The sequence below is a fragment of the Mercenaria mercenaria genome, chromosome 1 (genome assembly GCF_021730395.1).
Source record: "Mercenaria mercenaria strain notata chromosome 1, MADL_Memer_1, whole genome shotgun sequence".
NCBI classification, from domain to species: Eukaryota; Metazoa; Mollusca; class Bivalvia; order Venerida; family Veneridae; genus Mercenaria; species Mercenaria mercenaria.
In genome coordinates this window covers 4,385,207-4,412,637 of record NC_069361.1, presented here as the reverse complement: position 1 = coordinate 4,412,637, position 27,431 = coordinate 4,385,207, and the positions used below count along the sequence as shown (strand labels likewise).

General features: G+C 34.9%; 1 protein-coding gene across 2 annotated transcripts in view; it reads right to left on the bottom strand.

Moving 5' to 3' along the window:
• Nucleotides 1-25,626, bottom strand: part of LOC128555596 (solute carrier organic anion transporter family member 4A1-like) — a 56,659-nt gene extending 31,033 nt beyond the window's left edge. For both annotated transcript variants that reach the window (XM_053538374.1, XM_053538382.1), the window contains exon 1: nt 25,479-25,626. In XM_053538374.1, coding sequence (XP_053394349.1) covers nt 25,479-25,481 — 3 coding nt within the window. In that variant the 5' untranslated portion in view covers nt 25,482-25,626. The remainder of the gene's footprint in view (nt 1-25,478) is intronic.
• Between the last annotated feature and the right edge of the window lie 1,805 nt (nt 25,627-27,431).

Below are 27,431 nucleotides of genomic sequence, written 5' to 3'. Positions count from 1 at the left end.
TAAGAAAAAAAGAAGTTTTTTAATGCACTATTTTGTTAAAGTAGCGTATGAATTTACGCATTCATTCATAAATTATAGCACGTGAGGTGTAAGATGAGTCTTTTTAGCACTGGAAAAGCACGGGAAAATCCTGCCCGGCATGCAAGAAAGAGCCTGTCTCCTCCTCTTGTATGATTTTGGATCCCTTAAAGTAATTTCATCACGCGGCAAAATTTGGTGCTTTCTTCACAAACGGGAACATATTTGAATGTTTTGTTCCATATTTTATTCGCTACGCGTATCCACCAGTAGGAACATTTTAAGGAGGAACCACACTATAACTTTTTTTCAGAGCCCACGTTATTGACTGGTACCAACAAAAACTGGAAGATATTTCTGATTTAGATCTGTGTATATTTATACGTTTAATGCATCAGTGACGTTTCCATGACGTCGCAAACATGACCACTTCGCGCACTTTTGACGTCAGATATACGGGGACAAAATCTGCCTTGAAATTATTGTACCGGCAATATTTTTTAACGTAAACCTATAAATTATACATGAAATGAAAGCTGACATGAAACTCTAGACGATGATTTACTCGGAATTGCTCTACGTTTTCGCATAATAAAATGAGAGCCAAAAAAGCTAGTTTTCTTTTTACTTAAATTTTCCACAAAAAATAGCTTCGCTCAGCATTAAAAAAAATCCATCCGTAATTTTTTTTTACCAAAATTGAATATGTTTTACACTAATACGTCCTGTAAATATGTAGTAAAAACCAGAAAGTTTTACCGTGCCGTTTTGTGGCTATAAGAACTTTTTAAGCACCACTACAGTAACAGTTTTCGACGCTGAAAAAAATGACGTGAATGTGAAGATATGGCCCTTAAGAATAGGCAAAAAATGTCTGTTTCTGGTAACATGCTAAACAAATAGGGTAGATAGCTAAAGTGCCGCCAGTTTTTATTTACACATTTACAATCAACTATAATAGATTTTTATTTGATGATGATTTAATCGGAATTGCTCTACGTTTTCGCTTAATAAAATGAGAGCCAAAAAACGAGTTTTGTTTTTACTTAATATTTCCACAAAAATAGCTTCGCTCAGCATTAAAAAAATATCCATTCGCAATTTTTTGATTAAAACTGAATATGTTTTACATTAGTATGTTTTCTGAAAAACTGTCAAATTTTAGAAAGTTCTGCGGTGTCGTTTTTAGGTAATTAGCTGTTATGCTTTGATACTAGGTCAACAAGTTTACGTTTTCTCGACGTCACCGTTTCAAATTGTTTTTGAAGAATTGACAAGTTACGCAACGTTCAGATAAACGTGAAATTACATTAGTTATCCCATTTTTTAGTAATTGTGGTAGCTTTTATGGAATGTGTAATCACACAGACGGTAACACTATTATTAGTTAACATACTGCCAGATCCGAATATCTACCGTTCAGACCCGAAATACGGAAATATTATGTTTCTGCGAGGATAAGTACTAATTAAAGAATAGGCTGAGACTATGGCATTCGTTTATAGTGATAAGAATAATTATCACATCAGTGGAAACACTAGTGTAAATTTCCTTTCAGTGACCTCATTATCTGCGTGGTCATATTCGAAGTTATGCAAGGTAATAAACATGTATTATTTGAAACTTCTAACATATACAAAATTATTGCTAATACATTTTCCGCAAAAGAGAGTTATAGACCTGAGCCTTTTTAACAACGCAAATAGTTAACATATTTTATATACTTTGTATAAAGCGTACCATATTTATATAGTAATTTTACAGAAATGACCAAATTTGTCTATAATAGCATAAAATATTACACATTTGTTCAGAGCAAATTGGCCGATCGCGATCACGTGCTTGGTGTGGTCAAAAAGACATGTAGACTCAGATAATAGCGCTAAGTTCTGCACGGATTTCTCGACGTATATTTTACGATTTTTATCGCTTCTTTATTACTAGGTATACAATATATTACTCTAGATATCTTAATGAAAGTTACATTCATTTGTAGAACTATTCAAGAACTCATACCGAAGAATATTCCTCCGGCCACTAATCGATAGCGGTCAGATTTTCTATATAGAAATAAGAAGGGCATGTACACATTTTACTTAATAACAAAATTACTAAAAATAAGAAACCTTAGGTGCAAACATATTACCAAAGTTCAACATTTGATTCATCACAAGGTTTTTTTTAAATTAAATTTTATCTTAATTTTTGATTCGTTCTTCGCATGAAGTTTGATGCCATCATTTCGTCATTTTTTCCCTTCTTTGTTTCCATATAAAATGTGCAAAAATCTCATACATGCGTTTCTTCAAAGCATTTTTTTTTACAAAACCATTGATATGAAAGCTTAGGTGCAAGAACTTTCCTACTCTCATTGAATTTATCTTTTGAAAGATATTTATTTCATTTTTGTGAAATAAAAATTTGATTCGTTCTCAGACGGTTTATTTCCACTAATTTCGAAGAAAAATTAACTTCAGCGCGCAGTTGTTGTTGTAGCGTCATAAGCAATGCCGTGTGAACATGCGGTATTGTGATCAAAAGGTTAATTTTTAGTAAATAAATTCAAGGTCCGCCTTGATCAAATTAAAGCTGGAAAATATGTCCGGAGCATTTTTTGTGTACAAGAATGTTTTTGCAATGTAAATAATATCTGCATTTAAAACAGAATTGAATTTTACTTCAGTAACTTAATGATATAGTTTTGTTTTCGTGAAAATTTTACCTGGTTTCATGATCTTTTCAGTTATCATAAATGTCGTCGTGATTAACTTACTTTCATAAATTATTGTACATGTTCAATTCAAGATAATTTTACATGAAACAAATTTCTATACTGTAATCCCATTGAATGATAATTTATGGAAGTAATAAAATGTTGTATGCATCACGCATAAATCCTTTTTATTGGACCTGTAATAAAACTTGCCAAATACCTCTAAATAAGGAACGTTAAATCAACACAGACGTTTATAACACTGATAAGGCTGTAATTGCGTTTTGAATTCAATACGGGTATTTTTTTTTTTTTGTAATTACAAGGTAAAATTATCAATTTTAGTTAAGTTGGCCTGCAGTTCGCAGTTCGCGTTTCGGATTGCGAACTGCAAACTGGTCTGCAGTTCGCAGTTCGCAGTTCGCGATTCGAATTGCGAACTGCAAACTGGTCTGCAGTTCGCGATTCGAATTGCGAACTGTAAACTGGTCTGCACTTTACGATTCAAATGTCAACGTGCAGTCTGATCAACACTGTCCTGCGCATTGCAGACAAGAATGCATTTCACAGTTGGTCTGCAGTTCGCGTTTCGAATTGCGAACTGCAAACTGGTCTGCAATTCGCGATTCGAATTCGAACTGCAAACTGGTCTGCAGTTTGAGATTCATATTGCGAACTGTAAACTGGGCTGCAGTTTACAATTCAAATTTCAAAGTGCAGTCTGATCAGCACTGTCCAACGCATTGCGGACAAGAATGCATTTCATAATTAGTTTGCAGTTTGCATTTCGCGTTTCCAACTGCGAACAGCAAACTGGTCCGCAGTTCGCGTTCCGAATTGCAAACTGCAATCTTGTCTGCTGATTACAATAAAAATTTCAAAGTGCAGTCTGATCAGCACTTTCTTGCGCATTGCAGACAAGAATGCATTTCACAGTTGGTCTATAGTTCGCAGGTTGTGTTTCCAATTGCGAACTGCAAACTGATCTGCAGTTCGCAGTTCGCGTTTCGAATTGCGAACTGCAAATTGGTCTGCAGTTCGCAGTTCGCAGTTCGCGATTCGAATTGCGAACTGCAAACTGGTCTGCATTTCGCGATTTGAATTCGAACTGCAAACTGGTCTGCAGTTCGGGATTCGTATTGCAAACTGTAAACTGGGCTACAATTTACGATTCAAATTTCAAAGTGCAGTCTGATCAGCTAACTAATACAGATGGATAACTCTAGCTACCCTAAACGGTGTTATTTTATGCTAAAATCTTTAGATAACGTAGGTAGAATCACCTGGGCTACTCAGGTCAAACACTTGTTATTTTTGTATGGTTTGGGTTATGTTTGGGTTTCACATGATGTTGGAAATATTGACTACTTCGTTAGTATTTTTCGTCAAAGACTCATAGATTGTCATAAACAAAACTGGAAAGAGTCTTTCGAAGAATCAAGTAGATGTCACCATTATAAACATTTTAAAACTTTATAAAATACAGAACGTTACCTTACAATAAATTTGCCATTTAAATACAGACTAGCAATGTCAAAATTTCGTTGTTCAAGCCATAAGCTGCATGTTGAAACTGGTAGGCACAACAATACACCTTTTGAATCTCGTATCTTCGTATCTGCCAATTTTGTTATAATAGAAGTAACACTAGTATTGGTGAATGTGAATATCATGCTTTTTCAATGTGAGAAATTTAGTGAGATCCGTAATCAGTATCTTCTTAATTGGTATTCATCTGACAGAAGTATACAAAGTTTTTATAACATACTTAGCTCTGAAAATGAAAAGGTGTTATATCTAACAGCATTGTATCTTGAGAAACTCTTAAATAATGTTTGACCTGTTAAATATGATATTCAGCAGCCTATGTTTATTAGTCGACTGTGTGCTGAACCTATGAATATGTATTTCAACTTATCCGATTGTATATGTATATATTTTGTGGGATCACAACTGTTTATATATTTACTTACTATATATTATGTAGTGTATTTTGGGCCGGAGGCCTAAGTTACATTTCATAAATTTTTGACTTGACTTGACTTGACTGTCCAGCGCATAGCGGACAAGAATGCATTTCATAATTAGTCTGCAGTTCGCATTTCGCGTTTCCAACGGCGAACTGCAAACTTGTCCGAATTGCAAACTGCAATCTTGTCGGCTGATTACAATAAAAATTTCAAAGTGCAGTCTGATCAGCACTTTCTTGCGTATTGCAGACAAGAATGCATTTCACAGTTGGTCTATAGTTCGCCGTTTGTGTTTCAAATTGCGAACTGCAAACTGGTCTGCAGTTCGCGTTTCGAATTGCGAACTGCAAACTGGTCTGCAGTTCGCAGTTCGTGATTCGAATTGCGAACTGCAAACTGGTCTGCAGTTCAAGATTCAAAATAAAAATATATTTTAACGTTACTCTTATACTTTTAAGTAATAGGTCAGTATTTGCTAAATATAAAATTTTGAGCCGTGCCATGAGAAAATCAACATAGTGGGTTTGCGACCAGCATGGATCCAGACCAGCTTGCGCATCCACTCAGTCTGGTCAGGATCCATGCTGTTCGCTAATGGTTTATCCAATTGCAGTAGGCTTTAAAAGTGAACAGCATGGATCCTGACCAGACTGCGCGGATGCGCAAGCTGGTCTGGATCCATGCTGGTCGCAAACCCACTATGTTGATTTTCTCATGGCACGGCTAATTAATGTTAATGGTCTGCACTTCCTCCCTCTTCAGTAGAACTGCAAAGTGCCGGCAAGTCTGCGGCTCCTAGTTTTCGATTCGAACTACGAACTGCAAACTGGTCTGCAGTTCTCAGTTCGCAGTTCGCAATTCGTAGTTCATAATTCGAATTGCGAACTGCAAACTGGTCTGCAGTTCGCAGTTCACGATTGGAATTGCGAACTGCAAACTGGTCTGCAGTTCAAGATTCAAAATGAAAATGAATTTGAAGGTTACTCTTATACTTTAAAGTAATAGGCAAGTGTTTGCTAAACATAAATGTGAAAAGTCTGCACTTCCTCTCCATTAGAACTGCAGACAAGAATGCATTTCACAGTTGGTCCACAGTTCGCAGTTTGCGTTTCTAATTGTGAACTGCAAACTGGTCCGCAGTTCGCCTTTCGAATTGCGAACTGCAAACTGGCCTGCAGTTCGCAGTTCGCGATTCGAATTGCGAGCTGCAAACTGGTCCGCTGTTCGCAGTTCGCGATTCGAATTGCGAACTGCAAACTGGCCTGCAGTTCGCAGTTCGCGATTCGAATTGCGAACTGCAAAATGGTCTGCAGTTCGCGATTCAAATTCGAACTGAAAACTGGTCTGCAGTTCGAGATTCGTATTGAGAACTGTACACTGTGCTGCAGTTTACGATTCAAATTTCAAAGTGCAGTCTGATCAGCACTGTCCAGCAAAATGTAGACAAGAATGCATTTCACAGTTGGTCTGCAGTTTGCAGTTCTCAGTTCACGCTTTCAAATGCGATCTGCAAACTGGAAAAGTAAAGAAGAAATGAAAAATCTTGAAATGGAGCTTCTCTATCTTGCAGGATTTTTTCCAATGAATTTAGTAACATTTTTATGGAGGAGCCGCCCATATCAATTACCGGTGACGAATATAGATAAGCTTAAATATAAACAATGAAAACATGTAGAAGTTATAGCATGTTTGTCACGGGATGTAACATTTCATGCTCTTTAAACTTAATAGTGACGTGCGCCGCGCATAGCGGGGAAACTAATACTTTTCCCTGGCGGTATCGTCTGCTGTTTAATTGAATTGGATATCCTCGGCAATGAACGTGTTATTACGAATATTAACGGAGATGTCCGAGGCACTTCATCCTTGCCCGTACAGTCTTTGTGAATTCTTGTCATGTAGATTACATTCTACCAATTCAATTCCTTATTTATTTCATATTAATAACAAAACATTCAGACCTCATTTTCAGCACTTTAGAGCATTTCAATGATCTGAAAACCATATATGGTCATTTAGTATAACATGTCTTCTTATCAAAAATAGAAAAATATTGACACGTTATGTTGTATATAACAAAAATAATCTGTTCTGAGAAACATCACCCTCTACAAATGCCCCCATGAAAACAGCCGTTTAGCAATTACGCGTAGGTAGACATTTTTCGCAAAGAATAAAACTTATTCCAGGAAATTTACAATCAAAATGGTCTAGATCTATTCTCAAATACAATAAGCAATAAACATAAGCCAAAAATTTAACTGTCACCTCCTCATGTCACTCATTATACCAGACTTCATCGATAGCATGGAACTACATTTTGGACTACTTCACATGTAACACTGAGTAGTCACTTCCGGTTTGGTGTAATCCGTCCTGTATGACCAATCTTCTTGGTTTGTTTTATGAGTATAAAGGAGAGCTAGAATGAGAGAAAGAAATTCACTGGTGTTCTCTTAGTACCTTTTACTGCCAAATTCCTTCTACGCTCAGAGTAATGTACTCTTACGAGCAATACAGTAAAATTCATAGAAAACTAAATTAAAATCATTTAGAATTCTTATGATTACTTCAATTAATTCACCAGTCGGTGTGGCAAGGAATATTTTGAAATATCTTTAATATTGTAGTTTGTATTTCTTTACAGAGCGCGTGATTTTTTTTTTTTTTTTTTTTTTTTTTGTGAAAACTTTGTATTATTTTATCTTTATTTTATCAGTTGATATATGTATTGTGACATGTTTCAATGTAAAGACATTTACACCCATTATAAGGATCGTCTACAGCCAAGTATGGCCTAATGTAACTCTTGAATGGCTTAAAGCCCAACCCATTTACTGTCATGATGTTATAACATTTTTTCTTATGGAATGTTTTTAACTCAAATACATTTCTATTGTATTTAGAACTTATTAAAAGGTCATAAAACACATGAAATAAAAAAATCTTGTGCAGCTTTTGCAGTAGTGCGTTGTTCCTGTAAAATAATTCAGCTTTACATTGTGTGATTTCTATTACAGTACATGTGTGTATATCATTTCAATTGTAAACAAAAATTATATTGCCCTTTGTAAATAAAATCAACGAAAGATTAATTGTAAGATTAATCAAAGAACTGTTTCATTTGACGGAATTTGCCCGGATATTGAAGTAATTAGCCGGAATGTTCAAGTCACTGTCAGCCAACATCCGCGCAGTCTGGTCAGGATCCATGCTGTTCGCTTTTAAAGCCTACTGCAATTAGAGAAACCATTAGCGAACAGCATGGATCCTGCCCTGATTGCGCGGATGCTCAAGCTGGTCTGGATCCATGCTGGTCGCAAACCCACTATGTTGATTTTTTCATGGCACGGCTCAAAATTTTATATTTAGCAAACACTGACCTATTACTTTAAAATATAAGAGTAACCTTCAAATTCACTTTCATTTTGAATCTTGAACTGCAGACCAGTTTCAGTTCGAATTCGAATCACGAACTGCAGAACAGACTAGTTTGCAGTTCGCAATTCGAATCGCGAACTGCGAACTGCGAACTGCAGACCAGTTTGCAGTTCGCAATTCGAAACGCGAACTGCGAACTGCAGACCAGTTTGCAGTTCGCAATTGGAAACACAAACGGCGAACTATAGACCAACTGTGAAATGCATTCTTGTCTGCAATGCGCAAGAAAGTGCTGATCAGACTGCACTTTGAAATTTTTATTGTAATCAGCAGACAAGATTGCAGTTTGCAATTTGAAACGCGAACTGTGGACCAGTTTGCAGTTCGCAGTTGGAAACGCGAAATGCGAACTACAGACTGATTATGAAAAGCATTCTTGTCCGCAATGCGCTGGACAGTGCTGATCAGACTGCACTTTGAAATTTGAATCGTAAATTGTAGCCCAGTTTACAGTTTGCAATACGAATCCCGAACTGCAGACCAGTTTGCAGTTCGAATTCGAATCGCGAACTGCAGACCAGTTTGCAGTTCGCAATTCGAATCGCGAACTGTGAACTGCGAACTGCAGACCAGTTTGCAGTTCGCAATTGGAAACACAAACGGCGAACTATAGACCAACTGTGAAATGCATTCTTGTCTGCAATGCGCAAGAAAGTGCTGATCAGACTGCACTTTGAAATTTTTATTGTAATCTGCAGACAAGATTGCAGTTTGCAATTTGAAACGCGAACTGTGGACCAGTTTGCTGTTCGCAGTTGGAAACGCGAAATGCGAACTACAGACTAATTATGAAAAGCATTCTTGTCCGCAATGCGCTGGACAGTGCTGATCAGACTGCACTTTGAAATTTAAATCGTAAATTGTGTCCCAGTTTACAGGTCGAAATACGAATCCCGAACTGCAGACCAGTTCGCAATTCGAATCGCGAACTGCAGACCAGTTTGCAGTTCGCAATTCAGATCGCGAACTGCTAACTGCGAACTGCAGACCAGTTTGCAGTTCGCAATTCGAAACGCGAACTGCGAACTACAGACCAGTTTGCAGTTCACAATTGGAAACACAAACTGCGAACTATAGACCAACAGTGAAATGCATTCTTGTCTGCAATGCGCAAGAAAGTGCTGATCTGACTGCACTTTGAAATTTTTATTGTAATCAGCAGACAAGATTGCAGTTTGCAATTTGGAACGCGAACCGCGGACCAGTTCGCAGTTGGAAACGCGAAATGAGAACTGCAGACTAATTATTAAATGCACTCTGGTCCGCAATGCGCTGGACAGTGCTGATCAGACTGCACTTTGAAATTTGAATCGTAAACAGCAGATTAGTTTGCAGTTCGCAACATAAGTCGCGAACTGCAGACCAGTTTGCAGTTCGCAATTCCGAAACGCGAACTGCAGACCACTGTGAAATGCATTCTCCTGTGCTGCATGCGCAATGAACAGTGTTGATCAGACTGCACCCCTGAAATTTGAATCTTAAACTGCAGACTAGTTTGCAGTTCGCAACACGAATCGCGAACTGCAGACCAGTTTGCAGTTCGCAATTCGAAACGCGAACTGCAGACCAACCGTGAAATGCATTCTTGTCTGCAATGCGCAGGACAGTGTAGATCAGACTGCACGTTGACATTTGAATCGTAAAGTGCAGACCAGTTTACAGTTTGCAATTCGAATCGCGAACTGCAGACCAGTTTGCAGTTCGCAATTCGAATCGCGAACTGCGAACTGCGAACTGCAGACCAGTTTGCAGTTCGCAATTCGAAACGCGAACTGCGAACTGCAGCAGACCAACTTAACTGATATAAATTATCATGCGATTTTAATCTTTTACATATTTTTTATTTTGCAAACAGTCTTCATATATTGGTGGAATATGTGTAGTTATAAATGAATAATGTCTGCTTGAATACGGCAAAATACCTGTACCACACTGATTGCCTCTATCTTTTTATTTTTTTTTAAATTTTACAAACATACCATAATTTTCGATTCATTAAACTTCCTATTTTGTCTATATGTTAAGAATTACTGGATTGATATACGTGTGATGTTAAACCATTTCAGAATAAAATAATTCAAAACCTACACCTGTGTAATTTTAAATTGTAAACAGCTGTTTAAAAAAAAAACAACAAAATAACTTACGTATGTATTTTTGTGACATAAGAATGGACGTGGTAGTGGCAGCAGGTATAATACATATCAATCAGACAATTTTAAAATATATTCGTCAAAGTTATAAAATCGGATAAAACATGGTTCGATCTTTTTTTTTTTTTTTGTTGGGGGGGGGGGGGGGGGGGGGGTGAAAGGGGGGGGGGTGGTACCTAATGTGTAAAAGACACATATTATACTTAAAGACAGCCTTATTTAAAACAGTGTAAAATCAGATCATATTTCTTAAATATATATGTCAGATTTTATTTTTCAACGACAGCGTATTTTATAGATGGGAGACGCCGTAAAAATATCAATGCTAGTGCTACATAAATATAAAAGGATGTGTCTATGGGTACGAACCTCCTTTTTTCTAGAGATTAAGGGTCATTTACATTTCAGATTTGGTTGAAAATGAAAAAAAAATAAATAAAAGACTTCATCGATATTTGCCTTTAACTTGAATCTAAATGGTTTACAGATAGCAATGTTCAGCCGATTTGTTACATTGTTTTTCGAAAACATGTTAAAATATACATTCTTCTTATATAAGAAAATGTATGAACATAATTTTATATGAAAATATGGTTTTTATTGCTGATAGATATGGTCTATTGATATAAAAATTAATTCAATTATTATAAAATAACATGTTAAAAATGCTATGGTTCAGAAAATTACATATTAAACATTCTTTTGATAAAAATGACTTCTTTTATTTCTATTGAAAAATCCCTTTTCCATAATTTGTAACTCCAGTGATAATTCAAGCTTGTTTAATTATCTTATGAAAAACCTTCTCTTTTATTACACTTGATATTGAAATAAACATCCAGGGGACAATACCCGGAGGCAGTAGATATCGACACCGCAATACCGGTCACCTGTTACCAATATATGTTACCAATACCAAACAGCTGTTGTCTCCCCTGATATCGATTTTCTGCAATATCGGTCATGAGGTCAATTCTTCCTAATGATTTCATAAAGGTATAGCGCAAGGCTCAAACCCGACCCCAAGGGTCGTCCGGGCTCGAACATGGGTGCCATCGATATCGTAACATACCTGCTGCGGCGGGATAAGAATTACCACCTGACGTCGAAGAACATTATCTAACCTTATCATAATCACACTCGCATACAGTCAGTTGAAATCATGCAGGGAAACATGATTAACTTGGGTGTAAACTGAAATATACATTGAAATTTTCACTTCGAAATATTCATAATTTTAACACAGCTACTGCGTTTAATAGATATTTGAACATTAAATTCCCATAAATAGAAATGCATCATTAACACTGAATATTTACATCAGCATTACATAAATTTACACCCGTTTTTGTGTGAATATCAGTGGTTTATTTTGATGCATAATCTATTTCTAAACATGTACACAAATGTTGTGTGTCACGCGCTGAGACAGTTAAGTTGTAATATTTACATCCATCTTTGAAAAATTATTAAAGTTACAAACATGCGTTTATTTACATATACTTTTTTGTATTTTATGAAACATGCTTTATTGTGTTATTTTTTTATCCATTTGTATCGTATGTAATGTAAGTGTACCAATATTTCAGCCTTCTAAAACTTAACATTTTACGACCATTCATATATCTGATAATGGAATCGCATCGTCGGAATCATCATCCGACGGAACTGATATTTCAGAATCAGCATGATAATAAATAAATATTTTCATCATTTTAAGAAAGATCTCTGGCCGACGACATTATTTTACTCTTTTGAAATACAGTATGAACGAAACACAGCGGAGATCGTCTTTTTATTTCATTTACATTACCGCATAGTTACAGACATTTATTTTAACAAGGGAACTAATTATTAGCACAACTAGTAATTATTACATCAAAGAAATAATAGCCAGTATGCAAAGTAATTTTTCTTTTGTCAAGATTGTCAAAAATTAACAAGTACTTATCGCAATCATCATGATCTCGGTGCCGCGACTATACTCATCAATCGCCGTCCTGGGGAGTTCTGATAACACGCGAATAGTCGCATATCGACGCTACAGGGGTAGAAAATATAACGCCTATAGTCGCATTTCAGCCCCAGGGAGTTAAAAAGCAAAAACATTACGAGAATACACTTTATTTTTGTGAAGAAATATTTTACATCAACTAAGGCTCTTAAGCAACACGTTTTGGCGAATATCAATTATTTCTATGGAAATAAATAGTTTTAGGTAAGTTTTGTCCGTCAGTACGATCTGTAGACTTGCTATAGGGATCGTATAACGCTAATCTTGGTCGCATTTTTTTCGAAAAATTCATCAATTTCTTTTTATTATAAAATGCGTTAAGAGTAAGATATCAAACTGAAATTTCTTTTAAAAAGTAGCTGGAAATTTTGTCTAATCGAATATGAAAAACAATTGTCTCTCCGATGAGCACGCCGTCGGGAACATTTGCTGAACTTTGCCATTTTTGGCTTAAAATATTTGCCGTAAAATAAGGAAAAAGTGCTTATAAAATATTTACTTTGGCGAAATAACTGCAAATTAAAACTTGTTTTGACAGAAAATGACAAAATTTGAAAGTTTGTGACAAAAAAGACAACACCTTTTCGTCCGTCTGTACGTAATTTAGGATAAAAGCTGTATTTCCGTACTTTTCCGTACGATAAAAGGCAGAGTTTTTCATTAACTTCACATAATTGTAGAATGTTCCAAACACAAGATATTTTACTGAAATAACTTTTATAAATTATATCTAAACATTGTCTGAGCAGATATGTAATTTGTATATTTTTATCGCCGACGGTTTCGTCGGAGGACCGTCTCAAAATGTATCATTGTTCGTGAAGATATGCATACTTCTTTCATATATTAAATAGAGGGGCTGGCCTTGTCAGAGGAGTCATATCTTCATAACCTGATGTCCGATTTTAATAAATGATACCTTGTGGCGAAGGGCAAGCAAGTACCTAGAGAAAACAGGCCACGTCAGGTTCGAACCCGGTCGACTAGGGGTCAAGGTCATAGGTCAAATTCCGGTAATATTCTCAAAATATGAACTTTTCAGAGCTGTCAAGGCAGTCCTAAAAAATTCAAGCACTACCATCACTGAGTCCAATGACGCCATTGGAGCAATTCTCACGGCTCCCCGGGACGGGCGAGCTTAGTCTTGGCCAGCACCCTACTGCAAATAACAAGTTTGGTCATTTTCTGATACCTGTCCTGAGCTCTGATGGCATCATATGGACTTGTAAGTAGATTAAATGTAAAGCTAAGACATCTACAAACATATTCATATATGGTATAGGTAGGTACCTGGGCTGTAGAGACTCGAACAAATGTCAAAATCTTAGTGTCATTATCAGCTGAAATTCATATGTATGAATTTAATACAATACTATTTCTCCATGTATTACCTCCCCTGACACATATGGCTCACCCAGGTTTTCGAACATGGTCTTAATCCGTAGCCAGGACCCATACCTAGTCGACCATGTATTAAAAGGGTACAAGTTCAGGTCAAAAGGGACCCAACTGGGTTGAAAACCTTCCAGACATGGTCAAAAAAGCCACTTCGAACCTACTTCGTAGCAGTGACATGGCCTTATACCTAATAATAAATATATTACAGTTAATTGTGATTGTGTAAATAAAAACTGGCGGCACTTTAGCTACCTACCCTATGTGTTTAGCATGTTACCAGAAACAAACTTTTTTTGCCTAACCTTAAGGGCCATGTCTCCACATTCACGTCATTTTTTTCAGCGTCGAAAAATGTTACTGTAGTGATGTTTAAAAAGTTCTTATAGCCACAAAACGGCACGGTAAAACTTTCTGTTTTTACTATTATATTTACAGGACGTATTAATGTAAAACATATTCTATTTTGGTAAAAAAAATACGGATGGATATTTTTTAACGCTGAGCGAAGCTATGTTTGTGAAAAAAATTTAAGTAAAAACAAAACTCGTTTTTTGGCTCTCATTTTATTAAGCGAAAACGTAGAGCAATTCCGATTAAATCATCATTAAATAAAAATTTTTTTAGTTGATTGTAAATGTGTAAATAAAAACTGGCGGCACTTTAGCTACCTACCCAATTTGTTTAGCATGTTACCAGAAACAAACTTTTTTTGCCTAACCTTAAGGGCCGTAACTTCACATTCACGTCATTTTTTTCAGCGTCGAAAACTGTTACTGTAGTGATGCTTAAAAATTTCTTATAGCCACAAAACGGCACGGTAAAACTTTCTGGTTTTTACTACATATTTACAGGACGTATTAGTGTAAAACATATTCAATTTTGGTAAAAAAAATTACGGATGGATTTTTTTTAATGCTGAGCGAAGCTATTTTTTGTGGAAAATTTAAGTAAAAAGAAAACTCGTTTTTTGGCTCTCATTTTATTACGCGAAAACGTAGAGCAATTCCGATTAAATCATCGTCTGGAGTTTCATGTCAGCTTTCATTTCATGTATTATTTATGGGTTTACGTCAAAAAATATTGCCGGTACAATAATTTCAAGGCAGATTTTGTCCCCGTATATCTGACGTCAAAAGTGCGCGAAGTGGTCATGTTTGCGACGTCATGGAAACGTCACTGATACATTAAACGTAAAAATACACACAGATCTAAATCAGAAATATCCTCCAGTTTTTGTTGGTACCAGTCAATAACGTGGGCTCTGAAAAAAAGTTATAGTGTGGTTCCTCCTCAAACGTGCGTTAACTGTTGCAAATCCTAAAAGGGTGTCAGTGGAGCAATGTTAGCACGTTTGTTTATAACGCCAGCGGTCCGGGTTCGATTCCCGGTAGAGGTCGTTATCCCGACTAGTTTTCAGTGCTTTGTACTTTACTTAACATTGGAACTGTTCCTCGAAGTGAAGTGAAGTGAAGTGAAGTAAGTGAAGTAAAGTAAGTGAAGTGAAGTAAAATGAAATGAAGTAAGTTAATTGAAGTGGAGTGAAGTAAGTGAAGTGAAGTGAAGTGAAGTGAAGTGAAGTAGGTGAAGTGAAGTGAAGTGAAGTGAAGTAAGTTGTTTAATATAGTGACTTGAATGTGTTATACATATTCAATATACTGTATGATACAAATTCATCAGTAATATTAGGAACACCTGGCCCCATAAGCATATAAGTCACTTTTGAATTAGAAATAGTATATACAACAATGTATACTAATTAATCATATGTAGTAAAAGTACATCAAATTCAATATTTAAACATGGTTTTAACGAAAGACATTGCTGAAATATTCAAAATGAATTTCGTGCAAAATCACATATGTACATTATATTTATATTTAAATGTCATATAACATTAGCTGTTAATTGTTTAATGATTTCCGTCTGTACAAGAAAGTTTTCACAATATAGTTTGCAGTTTTTCTTGTATGTTCTCTTAACAAATAACACAGTTTATATTCTGGGGTTTTCTGTACATACGCACCTAATGCTAATATGTTACCAAATATTTGCTGTCTAATGTGATCGCATTTCACACAGTCTAATTGAAAGTGCATTTCAGTTTCAACATGATTACTCGCACAAAGCCTATCTTTCACTGACTTGCTCACCAATGTAGCGTCTCGTTTCAATTCTCAGAGCGAAACAGTGCCAACATCGAACGTTCATTCTTTTCTAGGTTTAATATACATGGTCTTAGAACTTTTGAGAAATTAGACTTATATATGCTATACACTAGTATTCCACTGTTGAGAAAACAAGGTCACCATTTTGACATTTGTTAAGATTAAATCGATCGCCCATTCTCATTAAATAATCCAAGTGAGTCTGTAATTGGTCTGATTTCACTAGACCAATTACTAGTAGTGTTGCGGTTATTATAGTCCAAAATAAAAACTCTCTGTAGCAGTCTATCATAATTCATTGTAATAAGTTTATTCCAATAACGTAACATGTTTAACCACCTTCTGAACATGTCTGGCAACCATCCGATGTCTTCTGTTATTGCTGCTATTTGGTGTGAACCTATAAACACCTAAACCGTAACGTGCCTCTCTGTTCTGTACATTATTTAGACTTTGATATGCCGTATATCCCCATACACTAGAGCAATAAACTAATACTGGTACAACACAGTAACTGTTGTAGATTTTTTTTTCAAAGGTCCACCCAGGGGCGTAGGGACGGTTTGAGCATTGGGGCGGCGGAGGGGGTGGGTTTGGGAGGGGGTTACCCCCTCCTATGAACGGGGTCCGGGGTGGCCCCGGGAAATTTTTGCATATAGCTAGAGTAAATGGTGCAATCTGGCGACTTCTTGGACTGCTCAGTATCTGTTGAACATACTCGTTTTTTTTTCGAGTTTTCACCCCTATTTACAGTTTACTATGTTTAAACACTGTAATGGCGGTACGATGTTAGATACGGACAATGTCTTGCCAAGGTAAAACCAGTAATGTCTAAGTAGGGGATCGAGCACAAGACCCTGACTTAAAGGGGTAATCCAATCCTTATAGCAATTTAGTCATTAAATGGCATTATAAAGGTAAAACGCAGTTCACTGTTTTCTTTGAACCATTGAGGGTTGAATGAACGGAGTTCAGGGTTCTTTTTACCAAATGATCGATTTGGAAATGCAAAACTGCAAGGCTGATATTGGCCTTTTATATTTTTATGTAGAAGCTGTAATTTAACTAGATCTGTAAAATCTATGAGGATTTTTCTATATTTTATGCGTTGAATTTAATCATTATGATTCACGGGTGCCTTTGATTTTCAAACACAATATGTTTAAGTGTCAAAAATATTTAATTTAATATATTTTATGTAAAGACATCTAAAAATCCCGATTTGCGTTTGTGTTTTACTCAAGATACTTTCCTTTGTCGGCAGAATTTGAGACAAAACATTAATTGCAATTTTGGCAGTAAGCAATTAAAAACGATTAACTTTCATTAATTAAATTAATGTATTGCCTATAATCCGAGTCTGCGGGGCGTGAAAATACAGCGACCTTGTTCGTTGCGGATTATCGATTTTGTACAATACCCTGTCACCAGGGTGATCTAGCAAGGTATGAGCGATATGACAAGATTCTGTGTACATATCAGTCGCCGATGCACTTTATGATAAATGGAAGACCGCTGTATTTATTTTCAATTATATTTTCTAGCCTTTTCAAAAATTTACGAGTTCGGCATTTCGCCGCTCCTCGAAATATTGGGGCGGCGGGCGCCGCCCCTGCCGCCCCCAGCTCCTACGCCCTAGGATTTAAAACCACTAGATATACCTTTTGAATCTATTTTGTTAATTACACCACCCAACGCTCTGTCTGCCGCTTTACCCGGTGCATCAGTGTGCAATATGTAATCTGTTTTCTCACTGAATATAACACCAAGATATTTATAGTCACGTACAGTTTCTAAAGTCATTATTGCCTATATGGTAAACAAAGTCAGTTCTGGTACGCCTCTCTTTGCGGAAATGCATTTATATTTCGAAGTATTGATTAGAACCCTCCACTTCTTGCACCATGTATGAAGAACGTTTTTGAAAGCATTGCCTGTAAGTCGTTGTTCGTTGTTTAAGAAATAGTTCAATTCCTACGCTTCTGAACGATAAACCGTGGTAAATTAGACGATAAACCACTCGAAGGCCTTGATTATTTGTTAAATATATCCTAAACAATGATTTGTCATTGAATAAAATCATTGTTTGAAGTTTAGATGCGAAGGAATTAGGTCTAGATCACGAGGGCGCAGCCCGAGTGATATAATTATACGCATCTAAACGACAAACGATGATTTTATTCATAAGCAAATCACTGTTTGAGACATGTTATTTCGGTTCTTACATGTAATCAAGGATTATTATTTACGTTCTTGACGATATACATCAAATGTGTGCCTTCTTTTCCAGCGCGCCGATAAGCGGTCTTACACTATGACGTAATAATTGTGAAAAATGAATTGTTGAATAACAGTTTTCAGTCTTCTTTGTTTAAGAGGAAAACTAATCGGATTGTGTTAGAATAGAAAAAGTCATCTGCGTAAAGAAGGACTGAGATTTTTGTATTTTCGGCTGCAACACTATTATCAAGAGCTTTACTGTCTGCTTCAATGTCTTTTACGAGCACGGAAAAGAGCGTCGGCGACAACATATTTCCTCGTACAACGCCCGTTTGGCAATGAAACTTTTGCTAATACGTATGCATAACATTGTTTTGGCGTACATTGATTGTGTAGTATACCTTTCCATCAACACCCGTTTTAAGGAGTTTATAAAGGAGCACGTCTCTGTCCATGAAATCAAACGGCTTTCTATGAAGGACGTGTGCACATCATCGTTGTTCTTTACAATAGCGTTTAGTGTATAGACATGGTCCTCACATGATCGGCTTTTTCTGAATCCGTTTTGTTCTTCTGCCAGACAGTCGTTCTCTTCTAAATGTGTAGAAGTCTGCCTGTTTATAAACGAGCTATATAGTTTGCTAATACATGTTCGGAGACTAATACCACGATAGTTTAAGTGCACACTTTTATCCGAGAATAGGATAGATTACCACTTTTCTCCATTCATTATGAGCCCACTGTCAAATATCAGCTGAAAGAGTTTGTGTAACGCATATATCACTGGCGGGAACTTCTAAACAGCATAAGGAATGTTGTCGATGCCTGCTACAGACTTAGATTTGGCAGCCATAACTATAGACAATACCTCCTCTATACAAATCTCTTAATGATATGGCTTAACTGGTCATTTGGCGTGTAAAGCGGGTAAGCTGTATCGAGTTCGATTTTAGTGTTTGTGCAGTTTCGCGCGGTCATAATGTACCTCGTCCAAATCATAACTATTTGGCCTGTTATATAGATTTGAAAAGTCTGATTTCCATCTTTCAAAAATTGTATGATCATCGTATGAAGTATTTCCTTCCTCATCACATACTTGTACACATCTTGTTATCATTCCTTGGACCGAAACTGTTGATTTTATTAAAAAATTCTCGTTGGGATTAGTCGATGGCATACTTTCAATTTCAACAGATAGAGATTGACGAAATGCCCGTTCACATTGTCGTAATATCTTGTCAAACTGGTGTCTGGCAGTAATACATTATATCCGTTTCGCGTTTTTCACCGATCTGGTTCCTTTACATTTAAGAAAAAGAGTTTTTCCCTGTTTTTCCCTAAGTTACTTAAGTCCTCGTTCCAATGCGGCTTCAAGTTTTTCTGGCGTTTCTGTAATCTTTAGTTCACAGTAGGTATCGTATGTTTAATCTTTGATGCCTGTTTGTTTTATTTGTTCTAATTTACCGTTGCTTTATGTGTGTTTGTTAATCATTTATGTATATATATATATATATATATATATATATATATATATATATATATATATATATATATATATATATATATATATATATATATATACACACACACACACACACGCACACGCACACGCACACGCACACACACACACACACACACACACGTACATACACACATACATATATGCACACATACTTACATACATACATATATACACACACATACATACACACATACATACATACACACACACATATACGATAAGGTCAACAGTGCACATGAACGAGTAACTTGGACAGAAAAATGTATTGATATACAAAATAAAAAAATAAAAATGTTGTCATACAAAACGATTGATTTAGAGGCTAGAGGCCGACCAAATAACTTGATATTTTATGGCATAACGGAAAGACTGAACTGTGATGATAAACAAGCAGTGACCGCTTTTATAAGTGAAGAACTCGGATTGTTCCCAACAAATGATAACGGCACTGTGATCGAAAGAGCTCATCGTCTAGGATCACAGAGAAGCCCAAAATACAGAAATAAAATAGATCCAAAACGCCCAATGATTGTACGATTCAGAGACTACATAGACACTGAAATTATTCTGAGCCAAGTGTACAAGCTAAAAGGTACCGCATTCGGGATAGACCACGATTATCCCCAAGAAATCGTTGAGGCAAGAAGGACCCTGTACAATTCAGAACGAGCAAGGGAGGCCCGCATGTCGAGAAAACCCTTTCAAATTAAATACCCTGCAAAACTTTACATCGACGGGCGAATGGAATGTGATATGTTCCCAGACTGGCATGACATATTATCCGAAAGCAGAACACGCGGTTTCGAACCGACAGATGATAGACATGAAAGTAATGATGCAACTAGCGTTGAGGAACTAGTGTATAGTTGCCAGCACCGACCCTCTACAAATGATGAAGTTTTTCGGAAAACGGCCCCTACGCAAAAGTTAACAATAAATACCCCAGTTCAAAGCGGTGAAAATGTAAACAATAACAGTAGTAAATCAGGTGTCAAGTCACGTGACAATACTCCCACGTCATTACATGATAAATCACATGAAACGGCCGTGAAACAGCCTTTTAAAATACCTACACGAGGAAGAAGTTTATCGAGGACGAGAAATACTAATTCATCAAAATCTGGAACAGCAAATTCCAGCAAGGAATCAAATAACAAACAAACTACCTCATCGGCTAGTAAACCGAGAAGTAGGTCAGTATCTAAAAATAGAACATCGGAAAATCCAACATCAGACAATACACAAATAGATAACAGTGCTACTTAGGACAGACAGGAGAAAAGTGAAACTGAAATTCGGTTTGCATTGCTAAATGTGCAAGGCTTGATAGGACGTCGATATAATAAACTCAATTTTCCAGAACTTACTGAAGTTTTTGAAAATAATGAAGTAATTCTTTTAAATGAGACTTGGTTAACTGATAAATATGATTGTAGTGTTTGTGGATTTCATTATTATAAATTAGATAGAAATTGAACCATAAAAATGCAAAAAGAGACAGTGGTGGTCTCATAATATATATAACAAATAAAATTAAGCAAAAAGTTTCATTACTCAAAACTACGGATGACAATCTTTTATGGATTAAATTTGATAAAACATTATTTGAAAGACAATTAAGTAAGGATGTTTTGTTATGTTTGTGTTACAATATACCTGTAGGCAGTAGTAGAGAGCTTTATAATGACCAAAATATTTTTGACTCAATTGTTGACGACATGCTATTTTTTCAAACTGAATTAAATGCAGAATGTGATTTTTTAATAGCCGGGGACATGAATGCTAGGGTAGGGCAACTGAAAGACTTTGTGGAAGATGAATACTTATTTCATTTAGACATTTTGCCACCAGACTATACAACAGATATAGAATTACCAAGAAAGTCATTAGATTTATCTGTCAATGAGAATGGAAGACATCTTCTAAATTTCTGCAAACTTACCGGGCTGAGAATTATGAATGGGCGAATAGGAAAAGATAAAAATGTCGGAAATTTCACTTGTATAAAACATGCAGGCAGTAGCATTGTTGATTATGTATTATGTAAAACTGATTTAATGAAAATTTTCAATTCATTCAAAGTAAAAGAGGCAAATATTTTATCAGACCATTGTATAATAAATTTTTCACTAAAAACTGTGATGGAAAGTGAGGCAACAATAGAAAATGAAAATACAAATAATAATAATGAAGATATTCAGTTTGTTTATAAATGGAATAACGACAAAAAGGAAGAATTTCTGAACTGTCTAAATAATGTAACAAGCCAACAAAATGTTCAAGAGCTATGTGACGATTTGGAAATTATTGAAAATTCAGATGAAGTAGAATCAAATTTAAATCAATTTAATGTAATATTCAATAGTATATGTAGTCCATTTTTTCGTAAGAATATTAACAAAAATTATTTAGAAAAGGAAACCTCAAATAAATCATGGTATGACAATGAATGTAAGCAAAAACAAAAACAGTTATTTAATTTTTGAATACACATAGAGTCGAAAAAAATGAAAACTGTTACAGTAGAATCAGTATGGTTAAAGCTAGAACGGAATATAAAACTATATTAAGAAGTAAAAAATTCAATTACGATAAGAATCAAACAGATAAATTAGAGAAATTACGTTATAAAAATGCAAGAGAATATTGGAAGTTACTAAAAAGTATGGTTACACATGAAGAAACAATAAATATAACAGGGGATACTTTCGCAGCTTACTTTAAAACAATCAATAATCCTGAGTCAATGTTGTTCCAGCCTGACGAGGATACAATTTATTTTAATGAACACATTGTTAAAGGTGAATTTCAATGTATGTTCAGTGAACTAGACATAGAAATAACTGATACTGAGATCTTTGAAGCATGTAAAGAACTGAACAATAACAGGGCAGGCGGCCCAGACTATTTTATTAATGAATTTTTCAAATATGGCAATGTATATATTATCAAATACTTGAAAAATCTTTTCAACAAATTGTTAAATATAGGCTATTTTCCTAATCAATGGTCTGAAGGGTTTATCATACCATTGTATAAAAAAGGCGACAAATGTCTCCCAGAAAATTACAGGGGAATAACTCTTTTAAGCACATTAGGAAAACTGTTCACCATGGTACTAAATAAAAGATTAAACAAATGGGCTGAATACTATCAAGTGTATGTAGAAGCACAGGCAGGTTTTAGAGAAAACATGGGAACAGTTGACAATATCTTTATCTTGCACGGGTTAATAAATCATATGCTAAATGAAAATAAAAAAGTAATAGTATGTTTTGTAGATTTTACAAAGGCCAGAGAAAATATTTGGTTGAAACTGATCAAACTAGGAGTAAGAGGAAAATTTTAAAATGTATTAAGATCCATGTACACAAATGTAAAATCAAGAATAAAGACACAAAATTCACTAAGTGAAAGTTTCATATGCACCCTAGGAGTACGTCAAGGAGATTGTCTTTCTCCTTTTCTATTTTCCATTTATTTGAACGATTTAGAGGACACTTTCATGTTAAAAGGGTTTAAAGGAATATGTATAGGAATGTTTAAACTTTTTATTCTATTATATGCAGATGACATAGTACTGTTTTCTGAAAATATTAACGAATTGCAAGAAGGCTTAAAAATTCTTAAAGACTACTGTGATAAATGGAAGCTCGTTGTTAATGTTAGGAAAACCAAAATCATGATTTTTCAAAAAGGAGGTAGGATAGAAAGAGGATTAACAATATTATATGATGACATAGAAATAGAAATTATTAAAAAATTTACGTATTTAGGGATAGTGTTTACTACAGGTGGCTCATTTTCGGAAACATATGAAGCACTGTCAGGACAGGCATTAAAAGCAATTTTTAAACTTAAAAGCTATATACAAAAATTCACTGACCTTACTGTTAAACACATACTTGACCTTTTCGATAAACTGATTGCACCTATATTAAATTATGGAAGTGAAGTTTGGGGGATAAATGACTCTAGAAAAATAGAAAATATACAATTACACTTTTGCAAGAATCTTTTAGGCGTTAAACTACAAACACAGAACAACTTTATATATGGTGAGCTTGGCAGGATGCCACTCAAATATATCAGAATTGTCAGAGTTATAAAATACTGGTTAAAATAATTATAAGTGACAATAAAAAGTACATTAAACAAATCTATAATATGATGGTTGAAGACATTGGAAAAAAACCAACTAAGAAGAACAATTGGGCAAAATCTGTTAAACGCACATTAGAGAATTTAGGATTTTACTATGTCTGGTTATTTCAAGGTGTAGGAAATGAAACTCTTTTTATTTGCGAACTCAAACAAAAACTAAAGGATATGTTCAGTCAAGACTGGAATGCAGAATTAAGTTATTCAACACGTGCCTCGACTTACAAATTGTTTTCAGAATTTAGTTATAAGCTCTATCTAGATACAATAAATATAAAAAAATTTAGATATGCTTTGACAAGGTTAAGAGTTTCCGCACACAGATTAGCAATTGAAACAGGACGATGGCATAAACCTAGAAAAATTGAAAGAAATGAAAGGAAATGCTTATACTGTAATAAATTAGAAGATGAATTTCATTTCTTATTAGAATGCACACTTTTTACGGAGCTTAGAATTCAGTATATACATAAATATTTTTGGAAAAGACCTAATATTCCAAAATTTGTTGACTTGTTGTCATCAGAAAGTCCGATAATAGTAAACAAATTATCAATATATACCTTTAAAGCGTTTGAGAAAAGAAATGCAATATTTTATTAATCACTTTTCTCCGTCTGTACCAGTTTTACACTGCATATTTAAGGTATTAGGTCACTAATAGTAATGTTTACAAAATGGCCTTTGCTTGGTATATTCTGAAAGGTAACTGTGTTTTGCACTATTTTGCAAATTTTAAACAATTTTTACCGTGCCGTTTTTAAAAATTTTTGAATAACTTATGGTATCTCCTCAAGCTCAAGTAGAGACAAATTTCAAAGTGATAGCCACTATCCAAAACGTTTGCAGAGAACTCATTTTACCATTAATTTCAATAGAAGAAACATCAAACTATTGGTAAACAATTGTAAAACACAATATATAAATGTCAATATCATTTTTTCTATGGTGCCTCAAGTAAACGGATTTAATGAGACAGAATTCATACTTCAACATTGAAAAAATAAGGTCGAATGATGTGTTTCTGTTTTGAATTTTGCTTACTCCATTTAAAAATAACCATAGGGAAGACGTAAAACCTACCTAAATTTCTTCCACAATATATAATCTAAGAATGAAAGCAAAATAGAGAACTTTCACCGTGCGTAACTCAATATTTTTAAAGATTTGTAACTCTACCCCTTCTGTTTAAATAGTAAATTTTCTTTGAACACCAAGAAATTGCTTATAAGATTAATCTTTTTCCATTTTTGTACAAAACATCAATAATAAGTATTGAAAGAAGTAAACACTTACTAGTAAAAAAGGAAAATTAGGGAAAAAAAATTTGGTCCCAGTAGGACTTGAACCTACGCCCCCTAAGAATTGCAGTAAAAGTAGGTTTATGGTAGGAATTGAATACTCTTCAAAAAGGAGGTTCTCTATTAGTGATCTAATACCTTAAACTAAAGCTCATCTTATACTTAAAATAATGACTTCCTGTTACTCTTGGCCATTATCTATTTTATCCCCAAAAATTTGATTAACCATCTCGTTCATAATTATATATTACTTAATACTGTCAATAGACCCAGTACATAAACGGACACCCAAATACCGGAATGGAGCTCACAAATCTTTAATAATTATCACATCAGCCCATGCTGCTGACAACCAGCATAAAGTGAGAATAAGTACATAAAATGTATTATAGATATGTTTACCATGACTGACAATCTGTGCAGGACAAATAGCTTATTTTCACAAATTTAAATCCAGTTTAACATTAACACGGAAGTAACTTCGCACACTGTATCGTAAATTAGTCAAATGTCGTAAAGTAGGACATTCTTGACATAACTGAATACGAATACCATAAGTAGTAAGCGTTGTCGTCATTATTATCATTATTAGCTAGATGTCAATTTAAACCACTGGTGTTTTTCATGCACTGATACTATATTTGCACTCTAATATTTACATGATATCAATTTATACCACTGATGTTTTTCATGTATGTATATTAGGTTTGCATTTATTTACATGACGTCAATGTACAGGTATATCACTGATGTTCTCATGTATTTATATTATGTTTGCATTTATCTACATGTTGTAAACTCATGGGCATATTGCCTTCTGTTTGAATAAACTATCATATCAAAAAAAAAAATCATATACACATACATATATACATGTACTGCTGTGAGAGGATGAGTTCTGTGGAGGTTGTTATTCTTACTGGACAATTGTCCTTGCTTTCTTGTTGTTGTTGTTCCTGTATACCTAACTTTGGACATAGATCTCATTTCAGTAATGATTATTCTTAAAATGTCAGCTGGTTACCTGTTTGTAAAGGTGGAAAGATTATATTTTGTCATATCTTTTAGATTAAAAACATCATGTCCCGTGATTATGTCATTTTATCATCGTTCAGTTGTGTGTTACCTTACTTCTCATAAGTGCACAACAAGATCTAGTGAAGAAGCATTCTTATCTTTCCTACGGTGAAAGATTTTTGCAAAACTTCTTTTCAATAAGTGTAGTATTCGGAATAACGTTCCTTTATATGCAAGAAAGATTTCTAATCTTTCAAAATTCAAAAATGCAATTAAAGACCACATTATGCTAAATTCTGATCTGTGACGTTATTATATTTGATTGCTATTAGTCAATGATTTCACTTTTGCTATGCCCAAGAACAGTCACAGTTGTTGATTGGTTATTACATTTTCGAAGAAAACAGTATTGAAGTTTGAACTTCTGACTGTGACCTTGACCTATGAGTTAGGATTTAGGGTGTTGCGTTAGACACGTTGACTTATTATGGGACATATTTGTGCCAAGTAATATCAAACCCCTTAACAGGTGCCAAGGCTATTGTCCTTACAGGAAAAAATATACTGACCTTTGACCTGCAAGTGTGTTAGACTTAATGGTAGAAACCAATAACTGACAGACACAAAACTTTTGTTTTTCAATTTAAAAACTTAACATATTTGATAAGTTTAAGGACAACGTCATGAGTAGATCTAATTGCTCTTTCATTACAATTTCATTCTACCTTTCATAAAATGGCTTATCCCGTCATCTGTTTTGATATTCATTTTGATAAGACAAGTCAGTGGGCACTATCAGGAAACTAAACTTTATTACACCGATTGTTCAGTCAACTAGATGTAATCTTGCCAACTGTAAGTATGACAAAAAGAAGCAGTGTTCTAACTTTAGAAAGCACACTGTGCTATTTGTAGGTCTTATGTAATGTCTGATTGGAAGCGAACTATCCATAGGGCAAATCAAGTGGCCTTGACCAGTTGATGTCTATATATTTTCCTCCTTAATTTATTTTTTATTTCCTCCTTAATTTATTTTTTCCTGTTTCTTTTTTTTATAACACTAAACTGTATTCGGAGATGTGTAATAACTAAATAGAATATAATGCCTGTCTGAAATATTAATCATTTAATTTATAGGGTACAGACATTGGTTACAGCTAGACCAGGAAGGTATGTGCAATCGAGTTGAAAGAAAATAAAAACCCTTTGCACAGTGTTAAACCAGGGCTTCTACCTATGGTATAAAAACGTTAACAGTTGTTGTTTTCTGATTTCAAGTCACAGTAAATGACGCAACCAATCTATTTTATAAAAAGAAAAACATTTCTGGACTATTGC